This window comes from Meles meles, chromosome 1, assembly GCF_922984935.1.
Source record: "Meles meles chromosome 1, mMelMel3.1 paternal haplotype, whole genome shotgun sequence".
In the NCBI taxonomy this organism is placed as follows: Eukaryota; Metazoa; Chordata; class Mammalia; order Carnivora; family Mustelidae; genus Meles; species Meles meles.
The window spans coordinates 9106741-9128999 of record NC_060066.1 but is presented as its reverse complement, the minus strand read 5'-3'; the positions used below and the strand labels follow the sequence as shown (position 1 = coordinate 9128999).

Here is a 22259-nt window from a genome sequence, read left to right as displayed (position 1 = left end):
GCTCAGACACTTCTCTCTGTTCCTCAGGGAAATAGGGACTTCTGCTTTCGGCAAGAAACCAGTTATTTTCCATTCCGTCCCTGGACAAGGGTTGATGTCATCAGAGGGATACGTGGGACTGATGCTCCCGTGGTCGTGAACACTGGTTAGGGAGGGACTTGAGAGGAAGGGGAGAAGTACTTCTTGGGATTTAGTCATTGAATGGCACAATGGCATTTTCTTCAGAAGTTAAGGAAGTTCCCCTCCACCTAGCAGCGCGTCCTGACTTCGCATGTCTGGGCGGTAGTGAAAAGAGGAAGGGTCCATGGAGACGGACCAGGGGTGCTCATTTCTCTCGAATTCTTCAAGATGAGAGGAGGTGTTTCTAATCTCGCAGAGGAGAGGAAGCTGTTTCTGTGTAGACCTCCAGGTCCTGAAGGGTCTGGGGGCAGACCTAGGACCACAAGAGATGAGGGTCACAGAGTGTCTTCGGCAAACAACACGTGGTCGCAGTGTCCCGAGGCTTGGGTGGGGGGAGGGACGCGAGAGTCCTTTTACCCAGCTTGGCACGAGCTTGGTGCTCAAGATCTTTAGACATAAATGTCACACTTACCCCGTCGGGTAAGTATTAGAGCCATTTCACGGGTGGGAAGACTGTGGTTCAGAGAGCTTGGGGAGCTTGCTCTTGACCACTAAGATCACTCATGAGAACCGAGAGGTGCTGTGCCAGGATTCGGGCAGAAGCTCGTCAGACCCACTGTCTAAGGTCCTGGTCTCCTCGAGGGGTCATGACCGGGGGCCGCTGGTGTCTGCCCTAGGGAGCCGCGAGCTCCCCTCTGAGAGGAGCAGGTCGGGAGAGGTGCTCCAGCGGGAGGCCGACCACGGCTCGCTGGGCTGCCCTAGATAAGACCCTGTGGCTGCACGCCTGTTGTCAGTGCCAGAGCCCACGCGGCCGAGGCCCTTCCAGGCTGGAGGCTCACGCCGCTGCTCCCTCTCTCCCTTCCACAGCCCTTGACTTCTATCAGAGACGCGGCTTTCTCCTGGGGGAGTCCACACGTGCAGCCGCCCCGCTGCGGCCCGGCCCCTACGTGCCCCAGTGCGATGCGTGGGGAGGCTGGGAGGCCGTGCAGTGCCATGCCCGGACCGGTGAGCGGGGATGCGCACCCTGGGGCGGGGGTTGGTGGTGGTGGAGCGACACCCCACTTTGTCATGGAGAGCAAAGGACTTTGTGCTGGGATCAGTGAGCTGAGGCCCCTCTTGGGCAGTGGGTGGCAAATCCCTTAGTGTCTCTAACTTTGGTTTTCCCATCTGTTCGATGGGAGTTGGGACCTACCAGCCGGAAGGTCCAGGGAGTCCTTGCGGGAGGGATTGGGGTGTGTGATCGTGCACGGGGGGCAGGGGGTTGAGATGTGGGACTTGCTGGTACTGCTGTGAATGCACAGAAGGAAAGTTGTTTGGGGGCACATACCCCCTGACGCACTTTCTAAACTGAGTCCTGACTCTTTCCTAGGGTACTGCTGGTGTGTGGACGGGAAGGGAGAGTACGTCCCTGCCTCACTGACTGCCCGCTCCCCGCAGGCCCCCCAGTGTAAGTGAAGCTCGAGGAGCTCTCTTCCGATCCTGGTGGTGGGAACTCTAGCCCGGCGGTGACCGCTGTTGTTACCCAGCCTAGGGATGCTCCTGGATCAGCCCCTGAGTGCCCTCAGACCAACCCCCAAGGGCAGCCACGCCACATTTTCCCACATCCCCAGTCTTGGAAGACTCTCGTGATCTTGGCCCTGTCTGATCTGGGCACCTAGCTTCCTAGGAGGAGAGAGTCACCGACCACAGAGAAAGAACCTGGAGTCCCCTTCCTCCCCCCTCCTCCCAGGACACGTTCATCTGCTTCTGCTGTCTCACAGTCTGACAACCATCCCACAGCTGCCCAAGACGCCAGCCTCCCTCCTGGGGCTCAGACTCATGTCATCAAGACCCACATCACATTCAAGGATGATACACCCCTCCTCCCCCACGGGTCTCTGTCCTTCAACCATTGCCTGCTTCTCCTCTGAGGTTCCAGATACCTGTGCAGGGTCCCTCCATCTACCCCAATGGAGGGACTTCCTGGGCTCCCTGCTTCCCCCCTGCACCCACGGCCAGTCAGTTAGGAGTTTCACTGTCTCTCTCCCTCAGGCCCCACGGCCTGTGAGACATCTCGAGCCACTGGGCTGCTCTCCAGCTGGAAACAGGCTGCATCCCAGGGAAACCCATCTCCAGAAGACCTGTTCATCCCAACCTGCCTAGAGGTAAGGCTCTGAAGGCCTAGGAGGGTTTGAGATGGGAGCCAGAGCTTTCTCACATACATGAGGATGGTTTTTCTAGTTTTCAATCAACTTGTTTTAGTTAAAAACTCATAGGCGGTCACATGACATCAAAAACTAATGATGTATTGTATGGTGATGAACATAACATACTGATAATAACAGAGAAGATCTATTCTTTAAAAACAAGGTAAAAACAAAGCCACAGCTTTTGTCTGAGGGAAGAGCGATTCTGAGCCGGCCCTGAAGGAGTGGTTTCTCAGCCTGTCTCCCGTGGAGGCCCCAGGGGCCAGGAACAGGACTCAAGCCTTCCACTGCCCCAACTGGGTGGCTGAGCCTTTGACCTAGCTCTCTCGGAGAAGTTCAATTAGTGACTAGAATGTTCTCAATTTTAAACCTTTCTCCTGTAAAATGCTTTCAAAATTTTCCTTGCATTTGAATCTTACCTGTATAGCTTCCAAGCTATGTAACCAGGGGCATACACCTGACCTCTCTGGGCCTCTCTGTGTAGAAAGGGGGCAGTAGGGTCCCTGCCACCTAGGGACTGCGTAACACTCTGGGCGTGTGGGGGGGCTGTTGAGGATTGGCATGGAGTGGTCCTCGTGGTTGTGCTTCCTGTTACTGTCAGGTGCTCCTACTGCCATTTCTTGCCTGTGAACCAGGCACAGCAGAGTATGAAATAAGGAGTGGTGGGCAGAAGCCCAGAAAGGCCTCAGTGACAGCCAGGAGGCTGCGGGCAGCTGGTTCTCTGCAGTGCACCTGCTGGTTCTCATGCTTTTCTGTGCCAGATGCAGGAGCAGGACAACTTCTATCATCAAGGCTCCTAGAAGGAGTGTGTGCAGGCATCAGTCTAGTCCTACCTCCTTTTCCTTTTAGTGGGGAAACTGAGGCCCAGCAGATTGAAGGCCTTGCTCAGTGTTCCCCAGCTGGTCCCAGGACGGTCTGGGAGAGAAGGGCCCAGCGAGATACAGTCGGGGTCGCTGCCTTCTGCTGATTTCTTCATTCTCTCTTACAGATGTTGCATGTTGCAGACCCCCTTTCTCCCAGGGGTGCTTGTGGAAAATCATTTCTGGCACTGGGCTGGGGAGCTTGAAGCAGGAGAGTGGCTGGGCTTTGGGGCCGGATGGGTTTAGACCCAGGCCATCTGGGATGTTCTCTGACCCTTCACGTGTCTGAGGCTCAGTTTCTCCCGCCCTAAAAGAAGAGAACTGTGGGCCTGGCCTCTTGGGGTTATTGTAACCATCAGTTCCAAGAACGTATGTCAAGGGTCTGTAGCAGATGGCGTCTTCCTCTCTTTTTGGAGAAACCCTCACCATAGTTTTGAAAGGAACTTTCTGGACATCTGCCTGCTGACCTGTGGGCTGCAGTAGCATCTTCCCTGGGGTGACGGGCCCTTGGCTTTGTCTCAGACAGGAGAGTTTGCCAGGCTGCAGGAGTTGGAGGCCGGCCGCTGGTGTATGGACCCAGCCTCAGGGGTGGGCACGCCTCCCAGCATGAACAACAGCGTCCCATGTGAGTGGTTGCCTCTCCGCTTGCCCCTGCCTGCCATGAGCACTGGCTCCCCATCGCATGGCTCTGGAAGCTTCTCCCCTCCCTAAGCCTCAGTTCCTCACCTGTGAAAGAGGGACAGTGGCTTCTTTGGCGGGGAGGACCCAAGAAGCGCAGACCAGCATGGTCCCAGATACGGTGGCTCTGGGGCTTTCTGGGGGCACTGGCTGTATATCACAGAGGCCGCACTGGCCCCTGCCTGGTCTCTCCTTTGTTGCATCTTCTGCTCTCAGGACTGGGTGTTATAAACTGTAGTCAGACTTTTCATGAAGGAGGACGCTCTCTTCCCCGCGGGTCTTCACGTGCACTGGTTCAGCCACCTGCCCTTGTGCCCTCCCCGGCTAATTCCTGCTCAGACCATGCATCAGTCCTTCCGGACTGGCCTCCCTTCCAGGGCGGAGGGCAGTGATTTCAGCGGGCTCCCAGACGACGCGGCACATCGTCCTCCTCCCCTTTTCACTCTGCACTGTAACTCTCTCCCCTACTTGTTCAGTCTCCTTAAAGATGCCTCGTTCTGTGACAGCAGTACGTGGGCATGTGTGTGTGTGTGTGTGTGTGTGTGTGTGTGTGTGTGTGTAGGGGGAGTACCGATCTGACCAAGGCCCAGTCTTTGCCGTATCCCCGTCTAGCCCCCCAGCGGGAAGACAGCCCCAGACCCTGGAGGGCCCAGCAGGTGGCTGGCGGCAGGTGGCGGGGGGTGGCAGTTGGGAGCCGTAAGTGGTGGCAGCTATGTGGGCCAGGGGCCCATTGCAATTGTCTTTGCGTCCAGGCCCGAGCCTCTGTGAAGTACTCCTGAGTGGGGTCCCATCCAGGAGAGCCAGCTCAGGCTCTGCCCCAGCCTGCAGGGCGGAGGACGGAGGATTTTCCCCCGTGCAGTGTGACCCGGCCCAAGGCATCTGCTGGTGTGTCCTGGACAGCGGAGAGGAGGTGCCTGGGACCCGTGTGGCTGGGAGCCAGCCGGCCTGTGAGAGTAAGCTGTGACCCTGGGAGGCGCTCCCTGGGCTGCTGTGTGTGTGGGGGGGGGGGGGACTGGGGCGGGGGGAGTTGCTGCTCATCTCTTCCTTTACGCAAGCTGGGGAGGACTCCCAGGCACCAGAGGAGTGGGGGCGGGAGGGGCGATGGCGAGGGGCTGGGGATGTGGAGGCAGTGGATTCTCGTGATGCCCAAACTTGTGTCTACTTCCTAAGAGTGCTCAGCCCTGCAGCTGAAGTCCAGGAGGGTCTGGGCAGGGATCCCCAGAGCTGGTATCTCAGAACAGGGGTGCTAGTCTGCTGGGGGTTCAGGGTCTTGGTCTCCCTATCCTCGAGTGGGGAAGGGGGCCTGATGGCAGGATCTCAGTGGGGATGGGGCCATCCCAGCTGGAAGGCTTCAGAAATGTGTGGAGGTTTTGATTTATTTCTAGTTTTAGTTCAAAAAATTGTTTTGGTACCAAATACTAAAAATATCTTTCAGATAAATATATAATACAATATTGAAACATATGATTACAGACTAAAATATATATACTTGGTTTTCAATGACTTACCTTTTATTTTTCCTGTATACTCAAGTCACAGGATATTATAGTCATTTTAAAATTTGTATGAGCAAGTGGGTTAGACTCTGTGTGAATTCCATTTCAGGACGGTAAAGGAAGATGCTGCAAAATATTGATTGCAAATTGGGGCATTGAGTCTGGTGGGATGGAGAAATACTGCGCTATGATTCTGATTTCATTGCAGCTGCCTTTCTTTCGCCGTCCTTATTGGTTTATTGCTTTATTTTTAAAATTTCGTAGTCTGTCTGCAACGTTCTGAAAGGCGGAGGCGTTTCGTTAGGCCTAGAGGGTTGTATGTGTAAAAAGAATTGCTGTGGATTTGTAAGTGTGGATTTATATTTGTTAGGAGACCGGGGGAGGCTGCCCAAGCAGGGTGGAAGGAAGAGCTGCCCCCTCTCTCTGCAGGACTCCTTCCCTTTTGTCTCTTCCCCCTCCTGTGGTGTGCCCATGCCTTTCCCCACACGCCTGTCCTCCTGAGCTCTGGTGTGCTCTTCTGTCCAGGACTGGACAAGGCAGGACCCTGTCACGCTCATCTTTGGGGCCGGGAGCAGCTGTCACCAAGCAGGAAACATAGGAGGTGCCTGATGGGTATTTATGGGCGGAACTCCCTGTCATGTGCTTCCCACAGAGGGGCCGTGTCAGCCTTGGTCAGGGTAGAAACAGCATCCAGCTTCCTCGTCATCTAAGAGTAGCTCTCACTGTCTGGGACCGAGGACATAGACGGATGTGTCTCCTCGAGGAACAGGGCTGGGAGCACAGGTCCTGTAAGGTTTGGGAAGACCCCATGTGACATGGCCTTGCCAGGGTCCAGGACAGTGGCTCATGTGTGCAAGAGATTGACCCGCTGAAAGTGCTTTTTACATCTCGTAGTTCAGTTTTGCCCCCCAACGGTGCTAATGAATAGGACGGTCCCATCTCCCCATGTTATGGGGGACAAAACTGGGGCTCGCAGGCATTCATCAGCCTGTCCAGTCTCAGAGCCAGCAAGCAGGACACACCGACAGGCCAGCACCGACCACAAGGCTCCTCCTTCTGACATGTCTGCAGAGTGTGGCAGAGAAAACCAGATGTGGGGACCAGGCAGACTTGAATGCCAATGCTTCTACTCCCTTGCTGGGTGACCTTGGGCTGGTCCCTTAACCTCTCTGGACCTCAGTTTCCCAGTCTGAGGGATTCCCAGCACATGTAGCAATTTCTTGAGTCATTGTTAGGATTAATTCAAATAGTCTTTATCAACTCCTCAGCCTGGTGGCTCGGAGCACAGCCTCAGGGGCCATGCCTGGCTCTCTCCTGGCAGCCCTAGGACTTAGAGCAGAAAGGCTAACCGCCCTGTGCTTCGCTGTCCTCATCTGTGGCTGGAGGGTGACAATAGTCCTCCCCCACGGAGTTGCTTTGAAGATGAAATCGGTTCAGGAGAGGCACTCAGGATAGCCCTGGCACACAGTTACCGAGCTGTGTGTCCCTGGGCAGGTCACTTAGCTCCTCTGAGCCTCCATTTTCCCCATCAATGAGATGACCCTGCCTGAGCCCAGAAGAGAGCAGGGCCCTTGGAGATATTATTATAACTGCCAGTGTGGAGGGCTCCAGAGGAGATACGGGGGAGGGGGAGCGCAGAGGAGGGGACAGCGGGGGTGGGTGTGCGTTCCCAGCTCTGAGCAGCACCAGGAAAGGGGAAGCCCTTTTCTCCCGGGGTAGCGGTTACATTCAGAGGACCCGTGCCCAGGTGCTGGCTCTGTCCCTCCAGATCCTCAACATTCAGTTTCTTCCTCTGTAAGGGGAAGGATGACAACACCAGGGCTGCCGACGTCATGGGCTTATTTTGAGTAAGGGGCAGTGAAATACTGATCATGACAGAGTTTCACAAACTCAGAAATTCGTGGTTAACGATCACATATGGCGACGGGCAGCTTACCCTGGCGGGGCACCAAATGCCCCTTCTTTGTTCTGAAAGGTTTAATTCATGTCCTAAAATTTCCAGCGCAGGCAGTAACGTAGTCTCTTGCTGTTGTCCATAATAATGACTAACGTTAATGACCATTTATTCTGTGTCGGTAACTTCCCCGAGCTCTTTATGGGTCTTAATTCATTTCGATTCCCACCGTCTTTAGGAGGTAGCGTCATTGCTTGTCATCACCGTTTTTACAGAGGAGGAAGCGGAGACACAGAGACGTTAATTAACATGCTTAAGGTGCTCAGCCAGAAAATGATGGAGCCGGGATTCAAATCCCTGCCAGCTGGCCCCTGAGCCCACAGGCTGACTCTCCCCGTCCCCCCAGACACATGGCACGTGGTGAGAACCAACTCAGCAAGCCCACGGCCGATTACTGCAAAACCTTGATCCGATGCCAGTGTGGGTATTAAGGAGAGGTCCTCTGTACCCTGGAGGTCAGGATAGGTCATCCTCCCTCTTTGAGGCCCCCCCGAGTACCCTCAAGTCACTTGTGGCTTACAGCTGTGAGAACCAGACCCATGCAGGCAGCAAGGCTGAGCCCGAGAGTCCGATAATTAGCTAAAACTCTGGTCATGTATGAGATTGGCTCACCGAGAGTGTGTGTTCTTTCATTTACTTGTTCGCCCACTTACGTAACATATATTCCCAGAGCTTATGTTCTGGGGGAACAGAGGAGAAGGTCCCTCTTTCCTGCCCTGGCTCTGTGCAGCAGGGAGGCCGGCGTGCAGGTGATAAGTCTTGGATGATTGACCCCGTGGAGGTCCACCCCAGGAGGCCTGAGAGCTCGCTATGTCCACCTGGGAGAGCCACGGAAAGACTTAGAAAGCAGGGGATGTTGAGCTCATAATGCAGGGTCAAAAAAGGAGTCCTCGAGGCAGCTGGGCAGGCGAAGGGAAGGCCTCGGGGTGCATAAGCAGGCTGTGTTTCAGGGAGCGATAGCCCTGCAGAAGCAGAGCTGCTGGAGGGATGAGAGAAGAGAGGGAAGGTCGGGTCCGTAGGCCCTTGGGGCAATTGAGAGCCTGTGGCCAGCTTCACGGGGGCATCTCCACTGGTGGGCGGGCTTGGATGGGATGGAGCCGGGTGTGGAAGCTTCTGGAGGTAGTGTTTTGGGAACAGGTGGCTGAAGGGAGTGCAGAGAGGACAGAAGGTCGGGAAGGGGTGGTCCGCAGCCCTCCCTAGTTCCAGGTAAAGGGGATGGGACCATCTGGGGGGGGGGGTGCTGCTGCGTGTTTTGCTTGGGACAACTGGGGGTTGGGGTGCATGTTGAGCTCGGGACACCGATGCAGGAGCAGACCTGGCCCCAAGTGAGGAGGTCTGGCGGGTTGCCTTCGACGTGGAGACAACCAGGTGGCAACTGGACTTACAGGTGGGAAGGAGCTCGGAGGATCCAAGCTGGAGAGGAAGACCTGGGAGTGGTTCCCGCTCAGGAGTCTGTTCAAGCAGAGAGGCTGCGCCTGCCCAAGAAGAGGGCGGAGAGGGAGGGGAGCGGGCGTGGGAAGGGGAGAAGTCAGAGCCCCTTGTGCGGCTAGCGCCCACAGTGGCCCCTCTTTCCTTCCAGGCCCCCAGTGCCCGCTGCCGTTCAGCACTCCGGCTGTGGCCGGCGGAGTGATCCTGTGTGAGCGAGCCTCGGGCGCAGGAGGAGCCCCGGTCCAGCGGTGCCGGCTGCTGTGCGGCCCGGGCTATCGGAGCGCCTTCCTGCCGCGGCCGCTGGTCTGTAGCCTTGAGGAGCAGCGCTGGGTGTCCCAGCCGCCCCAGCCCCACGCCTGCCAGCGTGAGTGGCCACCCAGCACCCGGCTTTCTCTTGGGGCTCAGGGCGGAGCAGCTGCATTTCCCCCCGCCCGCGTGCAGCATTCCCATGGCAAGCCGGGTGGCATCAGGAGGAGGAGGGAGGGCCCCACGAAGCATGTTCTAGAAGGAGCAGAGGTGCTTCACAGACTCCTAATGTTAAGCTTTATTTGGGGCTTCTCTGGAACAATCTGCTCCTTGGAAGAACTGCCAGCGTCTCGGGCTCTCCTGGGACGTCGTGGATCCAGGACTATAATTAGGAGTAGGTGTTCCGGTAGCCATACTGGTTACTGTGGTGTTGACAAGCTCAGAGCTGTTGGTCTGGGCTCTGAGAGCAATGCTGACTCGCCAGCCTCTCTCTCTTCTGGGTCCGTCTGGGGCTCCGTGGCTAATGCCTGGCAGAGCTCTGGGGCCTGGACCCTCTAGGTGGGCATCAGTTCTGATGGCTGTGTGGCTGGGCCCTTGGAATGTCAGCAGAGGTCCTCTCTCCTGCTCTCCCAGTGAGCCTGTTGGTGCGCCCACATGGCTGTGAGGCCATAGTGGGCTCTGACTGCATCTGCCTTGGCTGAGGCTGGCCATGATTACTCACAGGCTGGCAGGGCCGGGGAGGGCGTTGGGACCCACGCAGGGTCCACCCAGTGCACTGGGAGGAGTGTCTGAGACAGATGCCCAGATCCTGGGGCTGTCACAAGCCTTTGGGTGGCTGTCAGAAGACAGTATTTGTGGCAAAGCTGTCTGGGATCAAAAAGAAAACAAACAAAAAACAAAAAACCAAATGTGCTATCCAGAAGAGCATCCGGGTGGCTCAGTTGGTTGAGCATCTGACTCTTGATTTTGGCTCAGGTCCTGAGCGCAGGGTGGTGGGACCAAGCCCCGCACTGGACTTTGCACTGAGCTTAGCGTCTACTTAATATTCTCCCTCTCCCTTTGCCCCTCTTCCTGCTAAAAAAAAAAAAAAAAATGTCCAGAAAAAGGCCAATATGATTTGGACAAATAAATAGTCTGTCTCCCTGAGGGTGACAAAGTGCCCTAAGCTGAAATTAAGACCAGGCTAGTCAAGACTGGATCTAGAGTAAGGCACTTGGGAGAAGAGGGGAGTGGGTCTTGAGCCCTTAACGTTGTATGCAGGGCCACTGTGTATGACTGTATAGGTTGTGCACTGAACAATCTTAGAGTATGCCTTTCATATAGTCTATGGTGTCCCATCTTAACTGGAAAATCCTATGTAGCAGCCCTGTTTTGAATGCAAGATAACACGGAAGATTTTCTAAGAAGAATGTCCCACCTGGAACCCCAAAATGTAGAGCGGTGTGCTTTAGAAGCTGAGGCAGGACGGAGCAGGCCATGAGGATGCTGAGCAATTTCAGAGCCATCATGCTACGAAGTGCTTAGACTCTGAGGACGATAGTGCAAGGTGGTAGTGCTTGTGTGTTCTAAGCTAAATGAAGAAGGGTGATTTTGGCAGAGAAAAAAAACAAAGGAAAGGCATCCCCCAGGTGTGTTGCCCATGTCTGCTGACCTCCGGGGCTTGTGTGCAGGGCCCCAGCTGTGGCAGACCCTCCAGACCCAAGGGCAGTTCCAGCTCCGGCTCCCGCCCGGCAAGATGTGCAGCGCTGACTACGCGGGCTTGCTGCTGGCTTTCCAGGTCTTCATCTTAGATGAGCTGGTGGCCCGTGGCTTCTGTCAGATCCAGGTATGTCCCTGACCTTCCGCACGAGTGGGGGCTTGGACTGGGCTCGGGGTCACTGTGGCAGAGGACCTCAGGGCTCAAATGAACTGAGGGTTCACCTCTCACTCATTTTACCAATAGGCAAAGTGAGGTTTAGGACAAGAATGTCCCTTGGCCAAGGCTAATCGCAGAGTGGTGGGGTGGAATCCGTACTCATCACTGGCCATTCTTTCTGTGTAAAGATGTCAAACCAGATGTGTGCTGGGGGCTCACGATGCACCAAGCACGGCTCGCTGTTGGCTGGATTAGCAATGCTCATGGGCACCCTATTATTACTCCCGCTTTGTGGATGAAGCCTGGAGGGCTGGCATAATTGTCCAGAGCCACACAGCTGGGGATGAGGAGCCAGGCAGATGACATAGGGATGGAGCTGTGAACGCCCATGGAGGACTGCCACCACCCATGGAGGAAGGGAAATGCCAGGATGTACTCCCTGAACCCCTGTGCCAGACGTTTCTTTAACAAACCTGCTAGAAGGCATAATGGACCCTCCCTGGAAGGACACTATTGCATGCCAGCAGACAGACCTAGTCCTGTGAATAATGAATGTCAGAGTTTTTAGCTATGTAATAAGCAAAGGCTTCTGTAATTTGAAGTCACAAGTATTCACAGAAGGAGTCTTTAAAAATTGCTCAACTTGGGGCATCTGGGTGGCTTAGTCAATTAAGCGCCTGACTCTTGATTTCCACTCAGGGCTTGATCTCAGGGCCTTGGGATCGAGCCTTGATTCAGGCTCTGCACGTGGCGGGGAGTCTGCGTCAGGATTCTCCCCCTCGTCCTCTGCCCCTCCCCCCTGCTCACATGCACACTCTCTCTCCCAGATAAATAAATCTTAAAAAACAAAAGTCGCTCAATTAAGTAAGTTATTGTTTTGTTTAAACCTTGTTAACTCATAGAGCAACTCAGTTTTAACCCCTTATGTTAAAAATTTTTGGAGAATATACATTTTCACAAAATCAAATACAGAGAGTCATAATTCAAAGACAAAGACAAACATAGATTGCCCCCTTTTATCCAAAGAAATGTACTTGACAACATGAGCAGTAATATGTATTAATTACTGAGCCCAGGCTCTGTTCCTGGGACTGGACTAGAAGCTCTACATTCCTTATTTCTACTTATCACAGCACCCAGCCCACCGAGCATCAGTAACCCCTCAGTTATAAGCGTGTTAACTAAAGACCACCGAAAGTAAGTAAGTTGCCCAGGATTTCACAGAGCTAAGTCCAGGTCCTTTTAGACTCTTGCATTACATCAGGTTCCTTCCTTCCTTCCTTCCTTCCTTCTTTCCTTCCTTTCCTCTTTCTCCCATTTAACAAATGTTTGTGTGCCTGTTACAGGCTAGGGATGGTTTCAGGCTCTGAGGACTAACAAAGGCAAAACAAAGCCAGGCACTAGTTAAAGTGGTCAGGACAGACTTTAATCAGTAATATACTAATGCTGTAGGGAAAAGGAATCCAGCTCAATTGGGACTCAACTTTGATTTGTGCCGAGGTGCCTGGACCCTCGTGATCCTCAGAGGGAAGAGGGGGTTAGTGGTGCCTTGCCCCCTGGGGTTGGTTTGAAGGGAGGGTGGAAGGAAGTAACGTAAGGCACATTCTGACACCTGGTGTGGGCTCAGCAAGGTTGGCTCCTGACTCTGTTCTTTTTTTTTTTTTTTTTTTAATTTTTTTGTTGTTGGTGAGGTGCCTGGGTTGCTCAGTCTGTTAAGTGACTGCCTTCAGCTCAGGTTGTGATCCTGGGATTGAGTCCCGCGTCAGGCTCCCTGCTCAGCAGGGAGTCTGTTTCTCCCTCTCCCTGTCTCTCTAAGTCTCCTCCCCCATTTGTGTTTGCTTTTTCTCTCTCTCTCTCAAATAAATAGATAAGATCTTAAAATATATATATACAAATATATATATTACACATATATGTATTTTTTTTTTTTTTTTGAGAGAGAGAGAGAGATGAGGGGCAGAGGGAGAGAGGGAATCTTAGCAGGCTCCATGCCCAGCACAGAACCCAGCTTGGGGCTCTATCTCATGACCCCAAGATCATGACCTGAGCCAAAATCCAGAGTCAGTCACTTAACCAGCTGACCCACCCAGGCACCCCAGCGACTCTGTCTTCTGGAACTTAAGGCATCTCTCTCCACGTAGGCAAAGACTTTTGGGACCCCCGTTTCCATTCCTGTCTGCGATGGCTCCACGGTGCGGGTGGAGTGTCTGACTGGGGAGCGTTTGGGAGTGAATGTCACATGGAAGCTGCTGCTGAAGGATGTCCCACCTGCTTCTCTACCTGATTTGCATGACATTGGTACGTTTGGCTATTCTAAGTCTTGACATTATGCAGCTTCTCTGAAGCTGTTTCTCCATCTGTCACATGGAGACAGTGGAGCCTATAATGCCTTCCCGGGAGGCGCTAACGTGTGAATTATGCCCTGGCCCTTGGAAGACCCAATTATTAAAAAGTATATAAAAATCAGCATCCTGCTAGTGACTTACTAGAGTTAAATAATATCTCCTGATTGCACTTCCGTGGATAGTTTCTAATTCTTCTCTCGATTTGCTGGGCACAGAGAGGGAGACGGTTGTGAAGAAGGGGAGTGGGGGTTGGCAGATCTGAATTGGTTTATAATTTATGTTCTGCACACTTGCAATTACAGCACATCTCAGACCACTTATGCTCTTTAAACCCATTATTACACTGTGTCAAGTGGGCAGGTGTGTGGATGAACTGAGAGAGTGGAGGGATCCGAGGAGGGGCAGAGCGGACCGTGCGATGGTGCTGTGAGCCAGTGTAGATATAACCCGTGTTTCGACCGGGGGTGGGCGGCACCCTTTGCTCTCCAGCCACCCAGTGGCCAGACACCCAGGGTCGGTCCTGGCTGCAGCTTCACCTCTGTTCGACGATGGGAAGCTTCTGGAAAATGCTGCCAGAGTGTGACCCCAGAGGAGAGACTCAGTCTCTCTCATTGTGCAGTCCTCGTGGCAATAGCATCCCCCAAACAGTGTTAGGAATCAGGGGTTCTTTTCTGCTGCTGGAAAGAGCTTGGAAGATTTAGGTGTGTTTGAAAGATGCAAAAGGAGGAGATGTTTATTTCTGGTGTCTATGCTGCCGACTGTGATTTCAGGCCTTCGGCTAGCTTTCCAGTAGCCTGCTGTAGCATGATGCTGATTGTGTGTGGGACTCTATCCCAGCTCCAGATGTGACACTCATCTGCTTTTTTCCTAGGAAATACTTCTGGATCAGCAGCTGGACGCCTTTTCAGGGTTTAACTAACCGCTGAGGTGGATGGCTGTGTTGCCTCCTGGAGGCTAGGCCTGCTCTGTGGGTGGTCCCTTCATACGCATTGGCTCTTAGAATCTTCACCGACTACAAGAGAGGCATTGTCAGCCCCATTTTGCAGACGGGGAGACAGAGGTTCAGAGATTGTGGTTATCCAAACGTTGGAAAAGTTGTGTACCTATGTAGAACACCTTACATTATTGACTGAAGATAGGGTATCTTGTACCAACGGGTCTCATGTTGATGCCACAGAAATGACAGGATCCAGAGACCTGGGTTAAAGTCCTAGTTGCATCGCTGCCTCCTGTGTAAGCTTGGGCCAATCTGTCCCCTTTGATAGGCCTCAGTTTCTCCCTATGTAAAATGAGAAAGAAGGTAACACTTATATCTCATTTCTATGTGGACATTCTGGGTGGCTCTGTCCCTTGGTCTCCCCTGGCCCTTGCAGAGAACAGTGGTGACATTCCTGCCTCATCCCATGTCTTGCAGAGGAGGCCTTAGTCGGCAAGGATCTCATTGGACGCTTCACAGATCTGATCCAGAGCGGAGGGTTCCAGCTTCATCTGGATTCCAAGACCTTCCCGGCAGACACCTCCATCTACTTCCTTCAAGGAGACCACTTGGGCACCTCTCCCAGGACGTGGTTTGGCTGCTTGGAAGGATTCCGCCAAGTCTTGGCTACCAGCAATGCCACTCCGGACCCGCTGGGGTGCGGTAGGTCCACTCCCTCCCCGGGACTGCTGTTTTCAGACACGTGAGGCTGTGGAAAAGGCCAGCAGAGCCCTGGAGACAGGTCACTCTGTACGTACAGAGCGGGGAATCACTCATTTAATGGTCCGCTAAAGCCTTTCAGTCATCTGCTCTGCGTAGGCATGTGGTCATCACCCCATCAGGTAGTGGCCAAAACTAGAGACACAGGTGACATGACTGAAGTGATCGTTCTTCTTACTTCTTGCTAGGCTTGGGCCTTGGGGTCTGGGCCGTGTTGTCTTTGTGGAGAAGGCTGATGTCCATCCTGCGTGCCTGCCAACATTTCTTAGTCTGGTTATGGCAATGTGGTCCTCATCACCATGCCCAAATGGCCATTGACCAAACCAGGACTACACCCCTCGGGGGAGGTGATTCCTGGAAAAGGTTAACAGGGGTTGTCCTTCCTTGTCCTTCCCCTATATAGTTTTGGAAGTGTTTTTATGTTTTGTTTTGTTTTTTTCAAGAACACGGCTGCAAATTTATTGAATGGCAGCTGCATAAGTCTCTTTGGCCACAATCACGAGTCAACACAAACTCTGGCCGTAAGATAATCTGTATTTATCATCATCCAGAGCTATAGGTTTGAATTCCTGGTGTGGTCTCATGGAGCCAAAACCATGGTGTCAGCAGGGCTGTGTTCCTACCAGAGGGGATCTGTTTCCTTGACTTTTCTGGGGTCTACACCTTGCCCATACATCTTGGCTTGTGGCTTCCTTCCTTCATCTTTGAAGCCACAGTGCTGTAGCTCTCTGGACACTCCCATGGTCACAACTCCTTGAGACTCTGTCTTTCCCTTCTTGTGACCCTGGTGGTCACACATAGCTGGGCAATCCAGGACACTGTCCCTACCTTTGGGTCAACTGGTTGGACCGGTTTCCCTTTGCCATGTAACCTACTGTGTTTGTGGCTCACGAGGATCAGGATGTGGCCGTCTTTTCTGCCTCCTACTTCCAAGGGTTCGTGATGAGAAGCCTTCCTCCCCTGTGGCATGAGACAGAGGAGCATTGTTGCTGAGCTGCAGAAAGGAAAGATGTTTTTCAGTTATTTATTTTTCATTATTTATATTGGTTGTAACACAAGAACTACACGGCCTCTCCTCCTGTGAAATGGGCCAAGTTCTAAACTCCACATTGGATTTAAGATGCAGCTGACTTTTACCACAGAAACCCAGAAATGCCCCCACTGCCCACTAATATCTACAGAAGATTTTGCAGTTTATAATGCAATTTCAGAATTGTTTACCACTCATGATGGGCCCTGGTGGCACATCATTCCCCCATTTAACAGATGAAGAGTTTGGAGCTCAGATGAAATGAGCTAGAGCATGTGTCTTATCCAGAGCAGGGCTGACTCAAAGGAGGGACTCAGCTTCATAAAACCAATCACCTGTGGGTGTGTAACCCAAGGTCCTCTGGGACCAGAGCTCATGCTCTTTCTACCCCATAGAGATGCCCAAACAAAGAGGATAAGAATTAGGAGGAGTGGGAGGTGTCACCTGCGAAGGTGGGTGAAACAGGGTCAGAGTGATGGAGGTGTTCAGAACACCCACCATTGTGTTCTTGCCCTTACCAGGAAGAGCCCTGGACTCCACTGCTGTGTATGTGTGTTTGTGTGTGTTGGGGAAGGGTAGTGTGTTGTGGGGGTGTATTTGGAAGAGCAGTAGCAAGAATCTGCTTTTGTAGTCACCCCAGGTAGTGCTGGGAAGGGAGTCCAGGAACCCTACTTGGGTGCACTTCCTGGAGCATGGTGCCCAGAGGAGGAGGGTCAGGAGATGGAGACAGGTGCTAGGCAGGGGCTAAGTGAGAGACCCATTACTGGCTCTGCCTTTGCATCCCGCCCCGCCCCCCACGCCCCTTCTCCTGCATGTAAAATCAAGCCCTGGTCCAGAAATCTGATCCCAAGTTTCCTTCTAGGGAACTCCTTTGGTGATTAGATTATTTCATGTCTAACAAGATGGGTAGCCCAGCTCAGCAGGGAAGAGGGCAGGAGAGGCTGAGCTAGGAGCACAGCAGTCTTGTCTGAAGGATGGTAAGCGGTAGGGGCACTGGTGGGCAGAACTCGGGGTGGCAGAGTTTTAGAGCAAGAAGGAACCACAGGGTGGCTTGGAAATCGGACTGAGTAAAAGGTTTTGCCTGGGCTACACTTGCTGCAGGATAAGACTTGGCCGTCTTGTTCCACAAAGGGCCAGAATGCAAGTATTTTGGGCTGCTGAGACAATACAGTTTGTCTCAGTGACTTAACTCATTCATTGTAGGGAGAAGAGCATGGCTATGTTCTAATAACTTTATTGGCCAAGCAGAAGGGGAGTTGCATGGGCTGGAATAGGCCAGTCCTAGCTCTAGATAAACGTACGTTCTGTTTTGCAGCTGCTATAGCTTTTTATTGACTCCAAAGTCAATAATCGTGCCATTCAGCCCTACTTCCTTACTCCAAATGGTTAGGAAGATCTGGAATGGAATTCACAAAAGCAGCACTGAAAGCTCTGGGTTTTCTCTGCTGTCAGTGATAATATCTACTTGTTATTGAGTTTCTAATATGTGCTGGGTCTTCCTAGCATTTCTCTAGTCTAGAGGGTCAGGTATTATTAATCTCATAGTTTGGATGAGGGAGCCAGTGGTATTAGGAAACTGCTCTTGGAAGCCAAGTGGGTTCAAGTCCTGACTCCAACATGGTCTCTGCGTGGGTTCTTGGGACATTGCTCATCCTTGCTAGGAATAATCTGAAAAATAGGGAAAATAAGACCTATTTCATGGGGGTCGTGGTTTGCACAACATCATGTAATCAATACAAGTATCTCCCTTCACACATGGGAATGCTCCACAAATGGCCTTGTTGATTGGCCCTGCTGGGATCCAAACTCAGCTCCCCTGATTCCAGATGCTTTGTCCTCCGCATCACGTGTTGCTCTTCTCAACAAAAGTGTTCTTAGTGAAATCACACCGTTGGATTCTTGCATCTATTCTTATTGGCTCTTTGCCCCTTCCGAGGCACATCTGGAACACAGCTGTGTGGCTACAAGCAGAGCATTGTCCCGTGGAGACGAAGCAGGGTTTCTGTGTGTCATCTCAGGGGGCTAAGCTGTATGATTCCCCCTGGAGGGCAGTGACTCAGGGGGTTAAGTGGGAATGTCCCCCTCCCATGACCCATTTAGGCATGAAAGCTTGTGTCCTGGGAACAGAGACCACAGGGAGGAAGGGGCTTGGTTTGCAGCTTTGATGGGGTCAGTTACGTTCACCCTCTTGCCTGGAGGCCAACCACGTGGCTTCCCTTTAGAATGACCCGTCGGCAGCCTTCACACCAGTTCAGTCCATTAAGGAAAATCTTAGAGAAATTATCTGGATTTTCTGTTTTCCATTCTAGACAGCATCAACTTTCACTCATCCACTATATGTTCCACTACACGTTCTTGTAACAGAGCTAGTTCTCTGTGTTTTTTAAAACATAATATGTTTTACATATTATATAATATGTTATATCTTGTTTCCTTCCTCCTCCCTTCTTTCTTCTTCCCATCTATGCGTGTAGCCATCCATTCAAGTTTTCCAAGCGCAATTATGTGTTCAGCATCAGTTTACATACTTAGGCGGGCTGAGGTCATAGCTCTGCATTTAAAGAACTCACAGTCTGGGTGTGGAAGAGGGAAATGAAAAGCCAGATAAATGTCAATGTCAAAGCCTTTGACATGGGAGTCAGGGCATTCAGGGAAGACTTGCTGGGGCGGCAGGGTTGGCTTGAAGTCTTGGAAGGCGCGTTGGAATCGCTGCTCCGGTAAGCACAGACAAGACGTGGGTGTGTGCCTATGTGTGCGTGCATGCACGTGCGTGTGCACGCGTGCCCCCGTGCTGAGGGTGCTCCAGTGCTGAAGGGCATTCCAGAAGAGGAGACTGGTGCAGGGCGTCGCAAAACTGTGGCTGTAGGGGGACAGTGCAGGTGGCTTATGTGGCTGGAGAGTGGGGTGTGTGGGGATATGACAGGAGATGTACCCAGAGAGCTAGGAAGGAGCCAGGTCGGAGGGGCCTGGGGCCGGCCAGGGCCAGCCTGCGAGGGCTCCTTGTGGGGAGGATTTCAGGTTGGAGTGACAGGGCCACATATGGGGTTGAGCAGAGCAGGTTAAGGAGTGAAGGACGCTTCACTTCCTCCCAGATGTCTTTCTTCCGCAATGACACGTGTGTCATTGTTTGGGGCCCATCGGGATGGGTTGGCAGGAGGGACAGCATGACCTGGAAGTTTTGTGAAGCTCTCAAACTCAAACCGGCTAAATTGTCTCATTTTATGAAGGAGGGAACTGAGACCAACGGGGTTTCTGATGAGTTCGTGGAGGGGGTTAATGGATGGATAAGCCCAACCTGTTGCTGGGGACGGAGGGGTTCTTCGAGAGCCACATCTGCCGGGGAGGGGTGGGGGTATCGAGCCTCTGCCTCACGCTGACTTACACGGGGTTCGCACGGGAGCAAAGTCTTTGGCGGCACAAGCAGACAGAAACAGGACACAGGTTCCTGGTGCATAGTCGCAAGGCCTGCAAGTTACTGAGCTTGCGACAAAAATTAATCCCTGCTCCCCTCTTCGGCCCCTCGTCCTGCATGCTGGGTTCGCAAGCAGAACACCTCGGGCTGGTGGAGAAGGCTTTGTTTTCCTTCAGCAATGAATCTGGAGACTTCCTGAAAAAGCAGTCACAGTCCTGGGGTTTAAACACTCGAGATGATCAGCGAGCTGACTCATAGGAATAATGAAACCCCACTTCTGAGGGAGGGTATTAATCGGTCAGGGCAGACCGGAAAACACAGTGCTCGGTTTCCAAGCTGTCTCTCGAGTTTCTGGTTTACTCAGACGTGCTGAGTACGTGTGCACATTACAGGCAGCGCGAGTCGGGTCAACACTGGCTCCCCGTCCCACACGTCCGCACTCACTTCTTCATCAAGGGAAGGTGGTTGAACGGTGGATGGAGCAAAGGCTTTAGTTTGCAGGGAATGGGGCTCATGTCCCACCTCTTTCACCCCACTTCCTGGTCCGCCTTGACTTTAAGCTTCAGCTGTCTCCAGTCTAGGAGATGGTACCTTTCTTTTTTTTTTTTTTAAATTTTATTTATTTATTTGACAGATAGAGATCACAAGTAGGGAGAGAGGCAGGCAGAGAGAGAGAGAGAGGAGGAAGCAGGCTCCCTGCCAAGCAGAGAGCCTGGCGCGGGACTCGATCCCAGGACCCCGAGATCATGACCTGAGCTGAAGGCAGCAGCTTAAACCACTGAGCCACCCAGGCGCCCCGAGACGGTACCTTTCTTATAGGACCTTGAGATAACACGCGGAAATAGTCTGGCACCATGCTGGGCATAGCCCCTGAGTTACATCCTCACTGCCCTTTGCAGAAAAGCATACTAGGGAGTCAGCAGGAATGTCCCAAGGCTCTGCACCCTCTTCTGTGAAATGAGGTTAAAATCCCAACTCACGGGTGTGTGGTGGTCATGTCCATGAAGCATACGGCAGGGTGCCAGGCACAGAGAAAGTGTCCTAAGAATGGACAAGCTTCCAGCCCCCACCTTGACTGGGGAACAGCTCACTTCTTCTGGAAGTCATTTGGCAATGTCTTGGGAACACAACCCAGCACCAACAAAGAGAGCAGAAAGAACCTCCTTCTCCTACCCCTTCTCTGAGTTCTTAAATCAGTGTGGCCTAGTTCATGTTCACTTTCTGGACCCCAACTTAGAACTCTTGTAAGATAGGTGTCTCTCCACTTGGAGTTTCTAGCTTCTCAGCCCATGTCATATCAGAGGAAGCAAATTAGGAAAGACTGGGCATCAGAGGGACAGAAAGCTCTGAGATTCTACAGACTAACAGGGAGCATAGGGAGGTGAGAGATGAGGCCAGTGAGGCGTCTGGGGGCAAGACGCATGGAGGCTTCACTCTCAGGGTCACACTTGATATTTCTGAGTAAATCAGAAACCCGACAACCCAACAGCGAGGGCCTCCACAAATCCTGCACACTGGGTGTCTCACCTCACTGTGGTCTCAGATCTGAGCAATGCCACTGATGACCCACCAACAGGAAGGGGCCACATGAGTCAAGGTGATGGTGCTGACCTGCTGAGATTGCCCTGTTTGGACAGAAGGGGCACTGAGGCCGGCTCCAAGGAAGGATTCCCTCAAGTGTAGAAATAGCGATAGGCGGAGGGATGGGTTAAATAGGTGATGGGGATTGAGGAGTGCACGTGTCGTGATGAGCCCTGGACGGTGCGTGGATTGGCTGAATCATGATCCTGGATACCTGAGATGAATATAACACTGGATGTTCATTAACTGGAATAAAAATAAAAACTTAAAAAAAATCATGACCATTGGCTGAGCACACATAAGAGTCTGGCAGGATAATCTGTGCCTTTTGTACATCATCACTGCATTCCCATGGGGTGATACTATTTATAACTTTCATGGAGGAGAAAATGGAGGCTCTAAGAAGTCCAAAGTCATTTGGGAGTAGCAGGCAGAGGGATATGAGCCAGTCTGGCCAACTCCAAAGCTTTTCCCCCTGGCTGGGCTCTGCCATGGCATGGTAGGGCATGTTCCCATGCTGACCGAGGGATGGACCCTCCTCTTTCATGTTGTTCTCCAACCGCGTCTCTGGCCATTCTTCCCTTTATCTACTAAGCTCTAGCTTCGTCGCTGGCTTTGTCTGGCTTTTTCCTTTACATTCCTTAAATAATCCAAACTCATTCCCGCCTCAGGACTTTTGTCCTGTGCTTCCCTCTGCTTGGGGTTCTCCTCGCCTAGCTCCTTGCCTAGGGCGTTCCCCATCGTTCGGTGTCAAATGTCACCTTTCAGAGGGCTTCATCACTAGCATGTGCTGCTCTCCTGCCTCACTTTACCCATATCTGAAGTTCTTTTCTGACACTTCTTATCCTACTCCCTGTCAGCTCTTGGGGAGCAGGAAGCTTGTCTGCCATTCTCACAGCTTAGCCCTGATTGTGGGAGCCTGGCACATAGCAGATTCTCTGTGGGTACTGGTTAAGTGAATGAGCTCTTGCGCTGCTGCTGGGAATTAGCATGCCCGGTGTGTTCTGAGGTTCAACTACAAAGCAAGAGCCTTCTCTGTAACATCATTTGTCTGTTTATCTTTTCTAGTTAAATGTCCGGAAGGAAGCTATTTTCAGAAGGATATTTGTATTCCCTGTCCTGTTGGATTCTACCAAGAACAGGCAGGGAGCATGGCCTGCGTCCCATGTCCCCTGGGCAGAACGACCATTTCACCTGGAGCTTTCAGCCACATGCACTGTAAGTTCTGCAGGGTTCTGGTGTGAAAGAGAAACCCTATAATGCAACGGGGACACAGCAGAGTGGCCCAACCTTGTAATTATTGAAATTTGGGGACAGAACATTCCTTTTGGGGACTGCCCCATGCATAGCAGGATGTTTATTTAGGGACATC

The 22259-nt window shown here is 52.5% G+C and overlaps 1 protein-coding gene across 1 annotated transcript in view; it reads left to right on the top strand.

Moving 5' to 3' along the window:
* The window catches only part of TG (thyroglobulin), a 233512-nt gene that overhangs the window by 23770 nt on the left and 187483 nt on the right, over positions 1 to 22259 (top strand). Inside the window, exons 12-21 of the mRNA XM_046016730.1 lie at positions 988 to 1125; positions 1490 to 1567; positions 2152 to 2264; positions 3689 to 3791; positions 4597 to 4797; positions 8874 to 9086; positions 10639 to 10793; positions 12965 to 13121; positions 14583 to 14807; positions 21956 to 22105. Of these exons, the coding sequence (XP_045872686.1) occupies positions 988 to 1125; positions 1490 to 1567; positions 2152 to 2264; positions 3689 to 3791; positions 4597 to 4797; positions 8874 to 9086; positions 10639 to 10793; positions 12965 to 13121; positions 14583 to 14807; positions 21956 to 22105 (1533 nt within the window). The remainder of the gene's footprint in view (positions 1 to 987; positions 1126 to 1489; positions 1568 to 2151; positions 2265 to 3688; positions 3792 to 4596; positions 4798 to 8873; positions 9087 to 10638; positions 10794 to 12964; positions 13122 to 14582; positions 14808 to 21955; positions 22106 to 22259) is intronic.